An 18,299-nucleotide genomic window follows, 5' to 3' on the forward strand; every position below is an offset into this window, starting at 1 on the left:
CTGAAAAACTGTTTTTCCTGTGCTTATATTTGCATTTATGTCTATCTATTTAGATTCTGTAATCTTTAGTAGACAGGTCTCTATTTGATAAACATTTGTGTAATAGCTTAGGTGAGAAGCTATTGTGAAAGAGGTTATCAAGCAACCTTCTCCGTGAGAGAGATTCTAATGTCTTGAATTGAGTTTCTGTACTCTGCCAAAAACAGAAAGGGTTGAGGTTAACTAGAATCTTTGGAAAATCTAGTAGGATGAAGGGTAGATCTAGGTATTGATCTATTGCCTTGTACTGTTGGTTTGTCTCTTACCCTTGAAAAGAGATAACATAGTTGAGGATCTCAAGATGAGTCTTGGAGAGTGGATGTAGGCGAGTTAATGCTGAACCACTATAAATCACTGTGTTGATCTTTTTAATTTTTGAAGTTTTGCCTGATACTATTTTACTCACACTTCTGTTTATACTCCAGAAATGCTAAATTTGTTAATGGTTTTGATGTTCTAAAACTGAAATAAGTCTTATCTTCTCTGAACATTAGAACTCTGGAATTCTGATCAGTGAATATACCAAGTTCTAAACGGTTTTTCTATTTTCAGTATATTTCACTACTTGGATTTTTAATCAGTTTTCTAAACTTGGTTAAAGCTTTGTGAAACAGTTCTGATTTCGATAACTGTCTCTCACACAGTCTTATATGATTTTCTAAACTTTATGATGAAGTTCTAATCACAATAGCTTTCCATCATAAAACTGTTTTAATATTAAATAAGACATTGCGAAGCAGTTCTAATTGATTGGTGCACTTTGCAAAGTCTTTATATTTTTTATAAATAGAACATTGTGAAGCAATTCTAATCAATAACTTATTTTCACAAGTTCATTATATTTCTGCTGCACTTAGAATTCTGTGTTTTGTTTTTTTTTTTAAGTTAAATTTTATATTTTAGAAAACCCAATTCACCCCCTCCTCTTGGGTTGTGCCATTTAGATATGGGACCCACAATCTAGTATCAGAGCTTTGGCTCTTGACATACCGAAGCTTAACAGCTTAAGAGATAAGATCTCATGGCAACCCCACTTCCTCTTACTTCTTTAGAAGGTCAATCTATTTCTAGACCTCCTTTGTTCAATGGTTCTAATTACTCTTATTGGAAAACCATAATGGAAAATTTCATGAAATCAGTTGATATAACTGGTCCTCGTATTCCCATGGAAATTGTAGAAAATAAGAGTATTAGAAAAACAAAAGAAGAATATACAGATGCTGATTGGAATGATATTGCTATAAATGCAAAAAGCTATTAATATTCTTCATTGTGCTTTAGACGCAACAAAATACAACAAAGTGTCTGGATGTAAATCTGCAACAGAAGTTTGGGAAAAACTTAGAGTTACCTATGAGAGTACAGATAGAGTAAAGGAATTCAGAATAAATATCCTTTGGAGAGAATATGAAATGTTTAGTATGAAGGAAGGTGAAACTATTGTAGAATTAAATTCTAGATTTACTAATATAGTTAATCCTTTGAGAACTCTCGAAAAGGAAATTTCAGAAGATGAGCTTATTAAGAAAATCCTTAGAATTCTACCTAAAAAATGGGATTCTATAGGAACTGTTATGAATTACAAAGAGACTCCCGTCACTTATGATTATCTTATAGGAGCTTTTATTTTAGAAGAAATGAAATCTTCTTTGACTGTAGAAGAGAAGAAAAAGAAAGGACTGGCTTTGAAAGTAGTTTCTAAGCATATTGACTTTCTAATGTTTAGAAGATACGGAGATCTTGTTGCCAAAAATTCTTTGAGTCAAAATATTTTCTTTTAAGGTAAGCGAATAAGAATAAGGTTTTATACTTTCCTTTAAAAATAGTTTTTGGAAATAATATAAAAAAACTTTTTCAAAATATTTTATTACCAAAAATAATTAAGATAAAATCTCTTTCATTTAGGTAAGTGAATTAAATTTCTGAAAATAGGAAATTTTGTTACCATAAATGATTAACACAAAATCTCTTTTATTTAGGTAAGAAAATCGAAAAGAATCATGATTTATCTTTTATAAATTAAGGTAATTTCCGAAAATCATTTTGAGAGAGAGAGAAAAAAATATTTTTGTGCTTATAAAAGAATATTCTCTCTATCCTACAATAAATCCTAATATTCTTAACCATTAAAATCTTCAATGGTCCTCATAATCTTCATTTAAACTTGGATTTATTTGAATTTGCCTTGTTTATTAATTTTCATAAATAAGTCTGCATAAAATAATATTAGCACAAATAAAATAATTAAATTTATTTATTTTGCTTAATTATCAAAATCTCAAGATAAAATTGACCCTTGAGCCAACAGGCATAGCCTATCAGGATAAAAGGGATGGTTTTAGGGTCAAATTTGTTTTTTTGTGGGCTTACATTTAAGGCAAATCATAAACAGCCTATAACTTTGAAATGTGCTAATTTAGGAGCCTTTTTGTACAACATTTCCAAAGGAGACTTTCATTGTAAAGTTTCAGAAGGTACTTTATTCATGATATGTGTGGCTATTAATAAAACTTCAGACCAAAAAGGTTTAGGTAATTTGGATCGTATCATGATAGCTGTCCCACTTTGTAGTAATGTTTTGTGTTTTCTTTCAACTCTACCATTTTGTTGTGGAGAGTCTGGACAACTCTGTTGGCGTAAAATGCCTTTTGCATCTAAGAGGGTCTGCACTTGTTTGTTTCTGAATTCAGTACCATTGTCTGTGTTAATTGTCTTTACTTTGCTAAACTGGGTTTCAATTAGTTGTAGGTAGTGTTTTATGACATCAATTACTTGCATTTTTTTTGATATCATATAAACCCAAGTATATCTACTATAATCCTTAAGTATTGTCATCATATACTTTGCTCCTGTGATAGAATTGATTGAGCATGGACCCCAAACATCCATGTGCATTGAATCAAATGGTTTTTCTGTATAACTAGTGCTAATGGAAAATGGCTGTCTTTGTTGTTTGGATAAAGGGCATACAAGACAATCATAACATTCATTATTGAATTGGATAACAATGATATGTGTTTAATTCTCTGATTTGAAATGCGTCCTTGCTTGCTATGCCACAATAATTTGACAAGCTTGTTATGGTTTAGGCAAGTATTATTTACAGCAAAATTTGAAATTGAAGCATAAGAAGTAGAATGAGGATTAGAAATGACAAAGAAATTAGCACTCAGATGATATAGGTCCCCATCAACTCTTCCAATGGCAATGACAAGATCAGTCTGCAAATCCTGAAAGACACAATGATCGGGTAAAGTTTTAACTGAGATTTTGTTTACCTTTTGCCAGTATATTTACGGATATAAGGCTGCATGTGAAGCTTCAGAGGTAAAGAACATTGTCTAAGGTCAAGGATAAGTGTAAATCTATTGATCCTGTGTGTGTGACATTTTGGATTGAACCATCTGGCAATCTGACTGGTTTTGGTTTATGAAGTTTGTGAATGGTATCAAAAAATTGTATATGGGGTGTCATATGGTCAGTGGCGCCTGTGTCCACTATCCATGAAACCTTTTTCATGAACTGACATGCATTTAGGATAAGTATCGGTTAATATACCTATGAAACTTGCTGTGTTGGCTATAGAGGTGTCATGATTGTATGATTCAGCCTGAGTATTCTTGTTCTGAATTGCTTTGATCACCTCTTGTTGTACTAGCTTTGAGATATTGTCATGTAAATCTCCAAGACTGTGTGTTTCTAAATCCGAGATAGGTGCTTCTGCTATTGGCATTGTCACACTTGCATTTGCTCTAGCATTATTTTGTTTAAGATCATAAAACCACTCAGGATAGCTGATAGATCACCACGAAGATCTGCAAGGGTGCCTATCAAGAATAAGAAGTGCTTGGACTAAGTCTTTGCTCTAGCTTATATCTCTGCTGTTGGAATTATTTTCTGCTGTAATTATTTTCTATGTTGGTTTAATAAAGTCAATTTGCTGTTGTGATTGTGTCAGCAAATCTTGGCTATTTTAACTCATGAAGTGCCGTTTGTGGACTTTAGAATAGGACTAAGTAGTTTTAATTCTTTTCCTATTTATTTCCCTGGTATCTGCAGCAGAGTTCATCAATGAAAGACACTTGAAACTTCTTACTCTCTTGTTCAATTCTCTTGGCTTTGACAGGGACCCATCAATAGCCATGTAGTTTAAAGCAACTATCTCTTGCATGACCTCCATTTTTGAAATAGTCGCATAATTTGTTCTCCTTTTTTATATGAAGTTTCTGACTTCTCTATTGTTGAATTTCTGAAAATTTCCTTGTGTCCTTTAAAAGTTTCTTAATGTTCATTGAGAGTTTCCTGATGATATTTGATAATTCCTAGGTGGTTTCTGTACAAACATTATAGCAAAATTTTCATTTGATTCAAAGGTCTGATTGTGCACTTCCCTCTATTTTTCAACCCTAAGCACCAAGGAGAATGCTTTATTTACTCCAAGAAAGGGGTCCATTAATAATATCTGATTCTTCACATTGTCTTAACCCTTATTTAGCCCCATTAAAAATTGCATTAGCCTATCTTCATCTGCAAACCTGCCAGTTCTTTAGATGCACCACATTTGCAATTAGGTAGTGGCCTTAACCACATCAGTTCAACCCACAACTTCTTGAATTTGGTGTAATACACCATTACTGACATATTCCCCTGAGATAATCTAGATATATCTTGCTTGATTTGGTAGAATAAGGGCCCATTACTCTCATCGAATCTTTGTGCAAGATCTTCCCATAGCTTACGAGCACTATTAGAATGCAAAAATGCTTCAACAATTTCTTTAGAGACAGAATTCAAGATCCATGACACAACCATACAATCAACTTTCATCAATTTCTCATATAATTGTGAATCAGGATTAGGTTTAGGATTCGTGCCATTAACAAAACCTAGCTTGTCCTTAGCTCTAAGTGTAATAAGCATATATCCACTCCATGACAGATAGTTGTTCCTAGTTAGAGGCACACTTACCAAGTTAGATGTACGATTATCCGAATACAAGAGCTTGTAATCTTCTGGATCTTCCATAGTTGCTCTCTGTTCTAGCTCTGTGGCCATCTCATACGGTTTTATGTTTTACAGTTATTGATCTTCAAGAGTAAGAAGAATGAGATGGAGATAAAGGATCAAAATTATAGGCTCTGATAGCATGACGAGAATTCCAAAATACCGAATTGAAGCTTCTCAAGTAGTAAAAATTGAGGGAAAATATTGTAGTATATTGAATGTAGAAGATTATACAAATTAATGAACTAAGTAATTAATCGTTCCTGCGTGTATACTATTTATATACAATCTGTGTATTTAAAATGGTAACCGCCTCCAACTGTACCGTGGTCCATAAATAATTGATGTGCCCAATTAGCTCATTATGTTAGATCATTTACTTTAGGCTCCTTCCTATTTGAGGCCCAAGATTAAATGCCCAACCCAATTATAATTGGATCACATTCTCATTTTTTATTTTGAGACGTAAAATACTTCAACTTATAAAATTGTACCTATTAAATATTTTGATTTATATAAATTATTCAATTGAATACTTGAACTTATAATATTAGATCAATTAAATTTTTATTAGATATATAGTTGAAAATGTGAAATTTATTGGTCCAAAAATTACACTAACTACACATTAAGTAAATATTTTGCCTATTAGTATCAAACACACAAAAAAATTTATAAACTACATTTTGCCTATTAATATTAGTTACTTTTTCTTAATACGTGTGAAGTAGAAGTGACAAGTCTTTTTTTGTGGGACGGAAATAATAAAAAATTATAAACTACATTTATATTTTACATTTGCTTGGGAGTTTTTTTAATACACTTATTGACTCAACACACCTTAATTACAATCTCCAAATGATACTACATGGAAATAAAAGTAATAGCTTTAACAATATCTCTTCACAATACATCTGATTAGCCTTTGATTGTAGACTTTGGCTACCTTGCTTAAAAAAATATATTGGTTTTTGCAGATTTGGTGGGATTGTTCCACCTAAGGCAATTAATTTGTACCCAAAAAAAAATATTGATTTGTGGAAATGTCGAATCATGCATGCCACTCACATACAAATTCCATTTATTAAAATTGTTATCCCAAATATAAATAATACATCAGCAAGGTGCGCATTCTATATATATATATATATATATATATATAGATTCCATCCATACCCTAGATGATGCACACTCACATTTCCTGCCTGGTCTATAAATACCACCTTTTGCTTTACCACACATCTCATCCCTTATAACAAATATATTGTCTTCTGCAAATATTTATCATTTCCAAACACCAAATCTGACATGGCTGCTTTAATTCGTGAAAATGAAGTTGCTACTGCAATCTCTCCTGAAAAGATGTTTAAGGTCTTCGTTCTCGAAGATTCTATAATTATCCCTAAAATTATTCCTGTCATTAAGAGTATTGAGATTATTGAAGGAAATGGAGGTCCTGGAACTATTAAAAAGACTACATTTGTAGAAGGTAATGATTGAACAAACCTGTACTATTATTGTTATAATTAATTATCTATTAGCTTTTGATTAATTTTAGTTATTAATGTGTTCCTTTTAATACGAGCAGGCAGCGAAGTTAAGTATGTGAAGAATAGAATTGACGCAATAGACAAAGATAACTTCATACATAATTATACTACAATTGAAGGTGCACTATGGAGCGATACATTAGAAAAAATCTCTTATGAGATAAAACTAGTGCCGGCTTCAAATGGAGGATCCATTGCTAAGAGCGTAAGCAAATATTATGCAAAGGGCGATGCTAAGATTGATGAAGAGCAAATCAAGGCTGGGGAGCAGCAGATATTGACAATGTTCAAAGTTATTGAAACATACCTCTTGGCAAATCCTGATGCCTATTAATTTAATTGTGTTCCCATTTTATGGGTGCAATTACTAAAACCTATTGTGCTTTTTTATTTCTTTACGTTCTGTTTGGACCAAGACTATATATAGTTTTTTTGGTCTCTCTCGTAATAAAAGTTAAATGTGTGCAAGAAATGCACCATGCTGTTGAATTGTGGGTGTAATTAGCATGAATTCATAATAAATAAACTATGAATCATTGGATTTTCTTTTCGATATTATAAATGTATGCTTGCTTTAATTATTTCTTCTTCATTAATATTTGACAATTTAATAAATGAAAAAATCAGAATTTTAAATAAATTTGTTATACAACTTATATTTGAAGAATTTCCTTCATCTATGACATCGATTTTCTCTGCTCTAAGTTTGTATTTATTACTTATGGAATACACTTCATGAGTGTAATCCGGAAGGGAAAGAAGGAGCTCCTAGAGTCACTAAATTTAGTTATATGCATAATTTTTGTTGTCTGTATGTTGATATTCTTGTCTGTTTTACACTTGTTAATAATATACTTAAGCATTACTAAGTATATGTATGTTATCATTAAACTTGGGAAACAGTTAGAGATGTATTGGATTAACACTCTATTAGATTTTAAAATCTTTTAAAATTCTAATAACATTCAATCTAGATTTTTTTGGAGTCTATTAAATCTGATGGTATTCAATTATAACTTTTTAAAAGGTAATACAAATTTGATGGTATCCAAAAAATTATTGATTTGGAAGGATTTTATAAAATTATTGATTTCGTTAGATTTTAAGGTACTATATATAAATAAAAGAGTCATTCACAAATCCATCTTCAACCCAAAGATTTTAAAAATCTTTTAAAATTAATAGAGTTTTAATCCAATACATCCCTTAATAAGGATGGAAGCGGAGCGGGTACCACTAAATTTTAAATTACCTGTATAAATATCCATTTAAAATTCTACTACTCGTATCCATTCTAAACCCATTTAAATACTCATTTAAGTATCCATATTCAAACTCGTTTAAATTTTACTATCCATATATATCCAAAACTCGTTTAAAGTACATCTTAAATGGGTAGCGTACCGCGAATCTTAAACAATCCAAATTCGAACTTATTTAAAATACATTTTACCTAATAATGGATAGGGTGCCTACGAGTATCCACTACCGAACCTGTTCAATATAGCGATTAATGGGTAGTGGGTATCCAAACATGTACCCTACTTGTATCCATTATGGATAGTAATTTCACTATCTATATCCGTTACGGGTAGTAATTTCACTATTCATATTCGTTACGAGTAGCAATTTCACTATCCATATTCATTCCAAACTCATTTATAACTACTCATATCCTCTTTAAATGAATTATAGTAGAGCAGGTGCCCCAAAATACTGGTAACCTTCCATCTCTACCCATTAAGGTGTAAAACAAAGTATTAATTATTAGACTAGTTTCGAATTAATTCATGTGCTAAGAATTTGATATTTTGACAAAAATTAATATTAAAGCTGCTACAAATTTTCAAAATTAATTTGATTATTGTTTGAAATTTTTATGGGTTGATTTAAATTAAATAAAATTGGAAATTAGTGCTTGAAATTGTTAATTAGTGCAAATACTTCAAATATCTTGAATTGTGTTTAAACACAAAAAATAAAATTTGATTAAATTTAGTAATCAAGTTTAAACTTTCAATTTTCTTTTTTGTTATTTACTAACGTGTGTTCACACCGCCGGACCAAGGTGAAACCAAGGTGATATTTAAGTAAAATTCTTTTAACAATAGCAATTTCATGTTTTAACTTTTTGAATTTTTTAATATAGTCAAATTTGAATTCATTGTTACAAATGATTTTTTTTTTTTTTTTTTTTTTGAGGGAAAAAATGTTTATTAAGTAAAAAACAAAGAGTTTGACAAAAGAACAAGAAGGATAGACGGAGGCACCTCCTCAATCCAAATCTTATCGGAGGAAAACACTAACATACCTAAAAAGCAACAGAATTAAGCTCTCGTTTAACATGATTACAGGAAAAAGCATGAAAACTCCTAACAATTGAATCAAGAACGAGCAGCCTAGTACCATATTCATTATCAGGGATCATTTTGGATTATAATAACACCGAATTACAGTCTTCAAATAATAATACCTGGAAATAGAAGTAACAGCTTTAACAATATGTTTTCACAATACTTCTGATTATAGACTTTGGCTTGTATAATTACTTCAAACTTAATTAGCCTTTGATTGACTAACAAACGCAAATCCTACATAAAAAATATATTGACTTTGCAGATTTTGTGGGATCTTCCCACCTGAGGTTTTTTTTTTTTTTGGTCCATTATTTGTATCCAAAAAAAATTATTTGCTGAAATCTCGAATCATGCATGCCACTCACATACAAATTCCATTTATTAAAATTATCATCCCAAATATATATATATATATATATATAGATTCCATCTTGCTAGATGATGTCGATTCACATATCATGGTCTATAAATACCACCCTAAGCCTTACTACGTATCATCGCACACAACAAATGTATTATCTTCTGCAAAGATTTATCATTTCCAAATACAAATGTTAAGATGTATGCTTTGGTTCATGAAGATGAAGTTGCTACTGCAATCTCTCCTAAAAAGATGTTTAAGGTCTTCCTTCTTGAAGATTTCATAATTATCCCTAAAATTATTCATGTCATTAAGAGAATTGACATTATTGAAGGAAAGGGAGGTCCTCGAACTATTAAGAAAACTACCATTATAGAAGGTGATGATTAAACGCACGTGTTATTATTGTATAATCAATTATTTATCAGCTTTCAATTAACTTTTACTTTCTAATTTGTTCCTTTTAACACAAAAAGGTGGCAATGTTAAGAATATAAAGAACAAAATTGACGCGCAATAGACAGAGAAAATTTCAAATACAATTATATTACTATTAAATGTGCATTGTGAAGTGATACAATAGAAAAAATCTCTTATGAGATAAAATTAGTGCCTACTCTAAATGGAGGATGTATTGCCAAGAAACGTAAGCAAATATTATGTTAAGGGCGACGCTAAGATCGATGAAGAGCAAATCAAGGCTAAGGAGCAACAGATATTAGCAATGGTCAAAGTTATTGAAACATACCTCTTGGCAAACCTTGATGCCTAATTTAATTGTGTTCCCATTTTGATGGGTGCAATTAATAAAACCTATTGTGCTTTTTTATTTCTTTACATTCTGTTTGGACCAAGACTATATATATAGTTTTTGATGGTCAATGATTACTTCCTCAGCAATCTAGAACGGAAATGATTGCTCACTTGATGGTCAGAATTTGTCTCTCTCTTAAAAGCATCTTCTAAATCTAAATTTAGACGCGCAGGACAAAATATACCTTTTCAGGTAAACAAAAACCCAGGCTACGTACATGAAGGTTTTCCTACATAGGCGTTGCACTTGGAAAGAAACCACCCAAAACTCCTCAACAAAAAAAAGATATTACAACTGATTGACTAGGACCTGAACATGTCAGTTCAGAAGAGGACAAGGCATGGCTTAAAACATGCGCCGTGGGTTATGTCAGATTCCCAGAAGCAATACCCACCCTCCAAAACAACTTTTATATGGAGCAAGTATACTACATTGACTTAGTCCCATGAATGGTAATCTGGTACTGTTGAAGTTTGACACGGAAGAGCAGTTATCCTCAATGTTAGAAACTGCTACCGAGTGGCTTCAACAATGGTTTGATCTGGTTAAAGTCTGGAAAGCGAAAGATGTAGCTTCTGCCAAGTTAGCATGGCTTAGAATTTTTGGAACACCTCTTCAGGCCTGGAACATCCATTTTTTCAGTAAAATTGGAAATCAATGGGTGAGATTCATAGGGGTTGATAAGAGCACTGAAAAAAGGAGATGGAGAGTCCTAGTATCTACATCCCTTTCTAGCCCTATCAATCACGTCATTAAATTCAAGATTGATGGAAGCATTTTTCCTATAACGATCATGGAATACTCTGCCTCAGAACTTTTTTTTCTTGTTTTATCTCTGTTAGCAAGCACTTCTTTTGAATCGTCCTAAACTAAAGGTCAACGGCGAAGTACACAATACATATCTAAATTATAATAAAAATATAATCAAATATTTAAAAAATAAAATATAAAAATTTTCAAATGTCTAATTATCATATATATTTATTAAAAAATAAATTTAAAAGAGATAAAATTTAAAATTTTGAAATGCTTAATTATCTATATGTATTATTTACAAAATAATTTTAATAAATTATATTCAACCAATTAAGAAAATATAATTTTCTAATTGTTCATTATTAAAGTTATTTTGAGAAATTCAAATTTCATTAAGGGTGCTATCGAAAATCTCATTATCCTCCATATTGTCACATTTATATATATTATTCCTTTTTAATACGTGCATTGCACGTTGACAATGCTCATTATATTTTCATTTTTTATATTCTTTTAATTTTTTATCTATATAATATTACAGCATAAGTTTTTATTTATATTAAAATAAATATAATTGGTTAAATTATATTAGACTTTGCCTATAAGCTACGCATTGTTTTTTCTTATGTACTTGTTCTATTTTTATATAATGAAGTGGTTCAATCCAATCCCTATATCTAATCTTTCAGTTTCTAATTTATAAATACAGATTCTTAAAACCCTGATAGATACTTAAAAAAGAAAATTAAGTTATCACTCATTCCCTAACCCTTGCCCTCAATCCTAAATCAATATCTATATACAGCTATAATGAAAAATAATAATAAATTTTTTTACTGGTAGGTAAAAGAAAAGAAATGAGAAGATGATTTAAATTAATAATTGTAATCATTTTGGCTATATTGATAGTATTACTTACCCAGTGCATTAGAGAAAGGAATATATAAACATACATACAAACTCTTGAAACCAAAAAAAGATCTAAAATAGAAATATATAGTTCTAGTTTTTTTCAATTTCATAAACATTATTTTCTTTCAAGTCAAATATATTTAGGATATAAAAGAAAAAATATCAAAAAAATTAAAAATGCTTAATCATGAGGCCATATATTTATTGCAAGAGAGATATAAATCTCTTACTAAATTAAAGTGATAGTGGTTATAAATTAATTTAATAACGAAAAAGAAAATAACAAATAACAAATTTTTATTAAGAATAAAACTCTTTTAAGAACTCAACATATAACAAAAAATAAATTATATTAAAAATTACCAATTTGAATTTCAAAAATAACCCGGCAAATGCTATAATTTAATTAAATGAAAACTACAAAGCAAATCATACTAGAATCCAATATTAGTCGGTTAATGAGTTTATTTGAGTATTTTATTTCTCTATTGTTCTAAGTTTCAAATTTAAAATAAATAAATAAGTTAATTAAGTAATAAAAAAAAGATTATATATAAAAAAAACATTGTATCCTCAAATAAACTTATAATTTTTTCTACAACCATACAAAAAAAAAAAAAAAAGAAGAGTATACTTTTTTTTTTCTTTTTTATTATATATATTTATCTAAAAAATAATTTTTAGAAATTATATCCAATCAAATAATAAAATGTATTTTTTTTTCATCCTAATCATAGAGAAAACTGAATCCTGCTCGCACTAAGTCGGCCCAAGAAGGGATAAAGTGATCCCAGCGAGTATTTGCTTCATCTATGAAGATCTAAACCTTGACCTAATCTAAGGGAGAAAAGTGTCGACCCACTCATCCAAACATTCGTTAGTGTAAAATGTAATTTTCGAATTGGTTATGATTAAAGCTATTTTAGGATATTCTAAATTTCATTGAGGGCAATATCAGAAATCTCATTATTTCCCCATATTCTCACATTTATATATTATAGATAGTATAAATTATAAATAGATATAATATAATTTTTTATTTTATTTAATAAAATTTAAATTTAAATAAAAAATAATATAACTAATCAAAAATAAATTATTTTTATTTTTTCAATCAATAAAATTAAATTATTGAAGGTATTATATTCTTGCCATATTAAAGCCTCATCTACCCTTCATAAATAAATTAAAATATCGTTTTCAATTTGTAATCACGTCAAGTTGCCCATTAAGCTGGGTTAGTTTTAAAGTTTTATTTTTTCTTTTTCAGTTTTAGTGTATTTTCCTTTATTAATTAATCTTATGGACTATAAAATAAGCATGTATATTATTTTTTTTCTATTATTTTAGTTGTATTCTTTAAAAAAAAAAAATTGCACTGATGTCACTATAAACGCACGTTTGGAGTAACTAGTTTTTTTTATGAGGTGCCTTACGTATTGATTATGCTCGTTATATATTCATTTTTTTACACTCTTTTAATTTTTTTTATCTCTATTATTAAACAATAAGTTTTGGTTTAGATTAAAATAAACACAATTGATTAATTTGTATTAGACTTTGCCGTACAAACTACTCATAATGCTGCTTTCTATGTATGACAGTGATTTTTTCGCAAGTGTACGAAAATCGTAGCAAGTAATATAGAGTAAGTAGAGTATCGTCTCCACAGGGATTATATATCAAGTATCAAAATTATGTTAACCTACTATTATTTAAACGGCAATAAGGGGAATTACTTTAAGGAACCAATTTGAACGGATTAAAGAGAATAAAAGGAAATCAAGCACAATATTTGATTAAAAGAATCAAGGATTTAAAGCTACTAGGGATTTTGACTTCACTTAATTATATCCAATTTATTTTATTAGTTCGTTAATCAATTTTAATTGTTCAAGTAGGGGAAACAACCTTAAAATCACTAACAAGCTCTCCTGATGTATTCTTAGCTATTTTAACCCGGTCTAATTACCCATCTCCTAATAGCGTAATCGAATATGAGTTAAATCATTAAGTTTTATGGTTTGTTTTGTGAATTCATAACCTAAGGTTATTAACTTATGAAAACCCCCCATAAGTCAAACCATATAACTTCCGCGTCAAGTTATTATTCTCATTAATTTATTACCTTTTTCATATCAAAAACCCACCCTTCTCTCGATAGTGATTAATGAAATAGATCAATCTAGGGAAGAAACTCTACCTAGAAGCATTAAGTTCAATAATAAATTATACTTTGAACAAAGAAAAGCGAATATAATATTATAAATTGGAAAAAAAATTAAGTTACATCAAATCCCTAGTATGAGAATTTAGTTCGATATAATAATTAAATAAAACTCAATTAAACTTGAAAATAATTCCATAATCAATGTGAATAATGAAAAGTAAAAACAAGATTAAGAGTTTAGAGAGAAAAACTAGGAAACAAATAACGTGGACGGCTTCGTTGAATCTTGACACAAATCTTGAATGCTTCAAGTCTTGGAGAGAGAGAGAAAGAACAGTAGAACAAAATTATAGAACGAAAGATGTCTCTACAATGAATGGCCCCTCTCCTTATATAGACTTCCTAGGAGAAAATCCGACTCCGTTTAGGAAATAGAATCCTTATTAAGTACCAAATCTTTTTGGAGATAGCAAACTGTTTAGGCTTTGGCTTTCTTCTCAATTAGGACTCTTTCATCTCCCTAAATAAGATCAGGTCTTGATTTGTACGTTAGGAAAATATCTGAGGTGGGCCCATGTAAGTTATAGCAACTGGCTAGCGTTTTTAATTCAAGACAACATTAAATTCGTAGCACGGGGGTGCTGTTTTGCACGGTCTTGGCGTGCCAGAGCCTAAGTTTTATGGATGGCTCAGGACGGGCCGTGCTACGCAACTCGTCCAGAGAAGAGTCTGTGGCACGGGCATGCTCCATAGCACGGCCAGGGCGTGCTAGGCTCTGACTCTCCTAGGATAAAATGCATCGCTTAAGCACGCCCTGAGGTCTTTTCAGGCATGGGCGTGCCAAATAGCACGGTCTTGTCGTGCTAGAGTCTGAGTCTCCACTTGATTTTTCTTAGTTTAGCACGGGCGTGCTAATGTGCACGGGCACGGCATGCTAGAGCCTGAGTGCTTTGCTTTATTTTGCTCTTTTCTATGCCAAAACCCTGCAAATTTCTTTAAGATCAAGTGGATTATGATTCAAAACAAAATAAAATTAAATAAAAATTAGTTAAAGTGGTTAAAATTACTAAAATTCCTAATAAGAACTATCTTAAAAATACTATAAAAATAACACCTATCAAAATTCTCCAAACTTAAACCATTGCTTGTCCTGAAGCAACAAAACTAAAAACTAAAGAAAAATACAAGCTAAACAAACTAACAAAGCTAGCTTAATATGGTTGGGGATAATTATTCACAATTTCAAAAATATCAAAAATTATTAACATAAAAATAAATCAAGTGTTTCCTATGCTAATTATATTCTAGCAAAAATCAATTTTCAACAAAACGCATTCCTTAATTTAAACATAAATTAATAAGATTTTCAACACCAATAATTATTCAACCTATGACAAATAGAATATGAATTTTCACAAAAAAATTATTTAACCTTTAATTAAGATGTTTAATATAAATTCAACATTCCCATAGGAAAATTTGTCATCCCTTGTCCACAATTGAAATGCATACAGTTTAAAAGGATCAAAAGGTCTTTATTTCGGTTGTAATGGGGTTTTAGAGGTATAATTTTAGCTAAACAAAGAAAAAGGATAAAAAGATAGACAAACGCACAGAAAATGCATAATATCAAGATTTTCATTGTAGCAAAACAAATTTTAATTTGTAAAGGGAGATTAATCTTGAAGTTCTTCACTAGCTCAAAATTAGAGATACTTTGGCAAGGTCTTTTCATAATACTTTGATAATTTCTTCCTTGCTTTAATTCCCCAAACTTTAATTCTTGATTGATTGCTTCTTTTATGAGGTGTTTCTCTTTATTTTTCTACTTGCTTCACTTACTAGTATTAATGAAATTTTTCTCCCTTTTGTTGCTATGTTTTAACAGAAATCAAATCCTTCAATTATACATTATTACACTTAGGGTAGGAAATTAAATTCGTTTAACGGCTAGGCTTAATAAGGGTGAACAATAAAATTTGGATATAGGCTTCAAGTTAGTTGCAAATGTTATAATTTTAACTTAGGTAGCCTAGGCTAAATATGAAGTTCAACAAAGAATGCCTTAATCATCTCTTTCTAAATGTAAGCATTTAAAATTTTCGCCTCAAAAGGAATTCTAATTTGTTCTAGGAATGCCAAGGTTAAATAAATTTTGATTAAAATATATCTATTTATCATAAAATTCAAAAAAATTAGTATTCATAATCTTAGAAATAATTGGTTAAATCAAAGAATCATGTTAACTCAAAATTTTAAATTAAAGCTTAAACATACTAGTCTAAAAAAACAACTAAATTTATCACAAGTTAGTAAATTACGATAGTTTTCAAGCTTGCTCACAATTATTCCAACCATGTTAAGCTAAAATAATAAAATAAAATTTTAACTAAAATTTTCATTCTCCCAACTTAATCTAGCACATTGTCCCCAATGTGTTCAAAAATAAGACTACTTCCCCAAACTTATCGCATGAGCAACATAAAGGAATAAGGGAGTGTAGTAAGCATTACCATCATTGTATTGAAAAATACAATAGAGCTGGGTGTTGGAAGGTAGCAAAGCTAGAAAATCAGGAAAAACACTAAAAACGAGAATATATAATATTCTCAGAAACTGAAATAGCAACAAAAGAAATAAAAATTCCAAGATATAACATCCAATATATAAAACAAAAATCAAAATAGTAGGTAACCGAAAAGAAATCAAAATCCATCAAGATTCCAGCAGTAGAGCCGGGTGTGGCTGCAATAACTGAATGACAGTGTGGAGTTGGCCGTGCATAGTGTCAATACGAGAGTCGAGGCTCCCGTGCATAATCTCTATAGACTGGAACTTGTCAGCAATCATAGACTCCATTCCGTTAAGGCGCGTGTCAAACATGTCCATTCGGGACATCATCCGTGCAAGGACTTCATCGTTGGACATGCTTGACGCTCCCTGAAAAGATGGACTAGCTCCAGAAATACCTGCACCAGAAGAAGTATCAAAAGCAGGGAAAGGAGTCGGATTACCCTCCTCCATGTTAGGGTCACCGGTATCCTCAGCCTCCTCATCATCAGAACTGTCGTCTCGAGAAGCCACTATCCGATACGAATCTCCCACTTTTTCAACCAACCTCATATGAATCATGACATCTAAGTCTAACCTAGTGCCTTTTCCTCCTCCCACACTATCATAAACGGGTCTAACGGGGTTCCAGACTCTTAAATATGCTACAATGCGGGTTACAAAACACCCCATCATAATAGCTCCCTTATCCGCTCGTGCAACCCTCGCCCATCGCAAACATAACCAATAACCAACATGCAACAAAATCCCCTGATCAATTGCCCATAAAAAGTATAATTCGTTGCGGCTCAATACCCCATCACTCTCATTTCACGCAAAAATAGTGTTGGCTAGGAATTTGTGAATATACCTCAGGGCAGGGTTTCCCAATTTCGATGCGTTCGAAAACCTAGGATTATAATTATCTTCTCCAGTTAGTTTGGTCCATATATTGCGATCCATAAAATCCGTCAGTATTCGATTATGAGCATTTTCAATGGGGAACCCAAATATATGACTAACCTCGCTGACAGAAAGTTCATAATTTCTCCTAAAAAGCCTGAATGTAACTTTGCTAGAGAAGTCAAATAGGCGAATAAGGAAGAATAGCAGCTCAAAAACTCTAAAGTGAGAGGTGCATAAACAAGATCTTTCATGTTGATAAATTGTTCCCACCCAATACGCTTAAGGGGTTCTAAAATAGCATCCCTAAGCCCCACTTGTGCTAGTGCAGTCTCATCAATAAATCGATTGGGTAAAATAGGGCGAAGAGAAAGTTTGTTGTACCTTTCTTGTTGTTTCAGTGAGCCAATTGCAAATGGAGGAGGAGCCAGAGTCATAGGAGGTGGAATGGGTGGAGGAGAAGTAGCGGAGGATCGAGCAATTGGTCATTGTCTAGCGGTGACTGAAGAGGCAGGTCGGCTGCGCTTGTATGGGGGAGGCATGGTGAAGGTGAAAGGTGAAGAAATTTGGTGTTTGTTGTGTTTGGGTTGAGAGAAAAAAGAGGGAAAAATAGAGAAAAACAGAGAAAAAGGAGGAGGTGGCTAGGGCATGCGTTTGGGAAAAAAGGGGATGAGGGCGTGCTCTTTAAATAGAGGCACGTTTTAATGTGCAGATCTGATCGTCGCACGGTCATGCAGCCTGGCACAGCCTGGCCGTGCACGCGTCTGACTCTTTAAGGCGGTTTACAGGCACGGGCATGCTGGGAAGCATGGCTGGGGCATGCGCACCTCTGACCTGTAGAAGAAAACCTGACTTACCTGGCACGGGCGTGCTGGGAGGCACG

General features: G+C 31.5%; 1 protein-coding gene and 1 long non-coding RNA gene across 2 annotated transcripts; both read left to right on the forward strand.

Moving 5' to 3' along the window:
• Positions 1-2,918: 2,918 nt before the first annotated feature.
• LOC119370061 (uncharacterized) lies at positions 2,919-5,305 on the forward strand. Its single transcript, XR_005177638.2, has 2 exons — positions 2,919-3,289; positions 5,119-5,305. It is a non-coding gene; the product is annotated as an uncharacterized LOC119370061 (long non-coding RNA).
• Positions 5,306-6,323: 1,018 nt separating this feature from the next.
• Positions 6,324-7,021, forward strand: LOC105631132 (major allergen Pru ar 1). The gene is made up of 2 exons (XM_012213132.4): positions 6,324-6,532; positions 6,632-7,021. The coding sequence occupies exons 1-2, from the start codon at positions 6,352-6,354 to the stop codon at positions 6,925-6,927; spliced, it is 477 nt and encodes a 158-aa protein (XP_012068522.3). The 5' UTR covers positions 6,324-6,351; the 3' UTR covers positions 6,928-7,021.
• The last annotated feature ends 11,278 nt before the right edge of the window (positions 7,022-18,299 follow it).

Source organism: Jatropha curcas, chromosome 7 (assembly GCF_041381405.1).
Source record: "Jatropha curcas cultivar XTBG-Jc1 chromosome 7, XTBG_Jcur_1.0, whole genome shotgun sequence".
Taxonomy (NCBI): Eukaryota; Viridiplantae; Streptophyta; class Magnoliopsida; order Malpighiales; family Euphorbiaceae; genus Jatropha; species Jatropha curcas.

Coding starts and splice junctions, on each gene's coding strand:
- LOC105631132 (XM_012213132.4), top strand. CDS start 6,352: ATGGCTGCTTTAATTCGTGAAAATGAAGTTGCTACTGCAATCTCTCCT. Junction 6,533..6,631: donor AAAGACTACATTTGTAGAAG/GTAATGATTGAA, acceptor TAATACGAGCAG/GCAGCGAAGTTAAGTATGTG.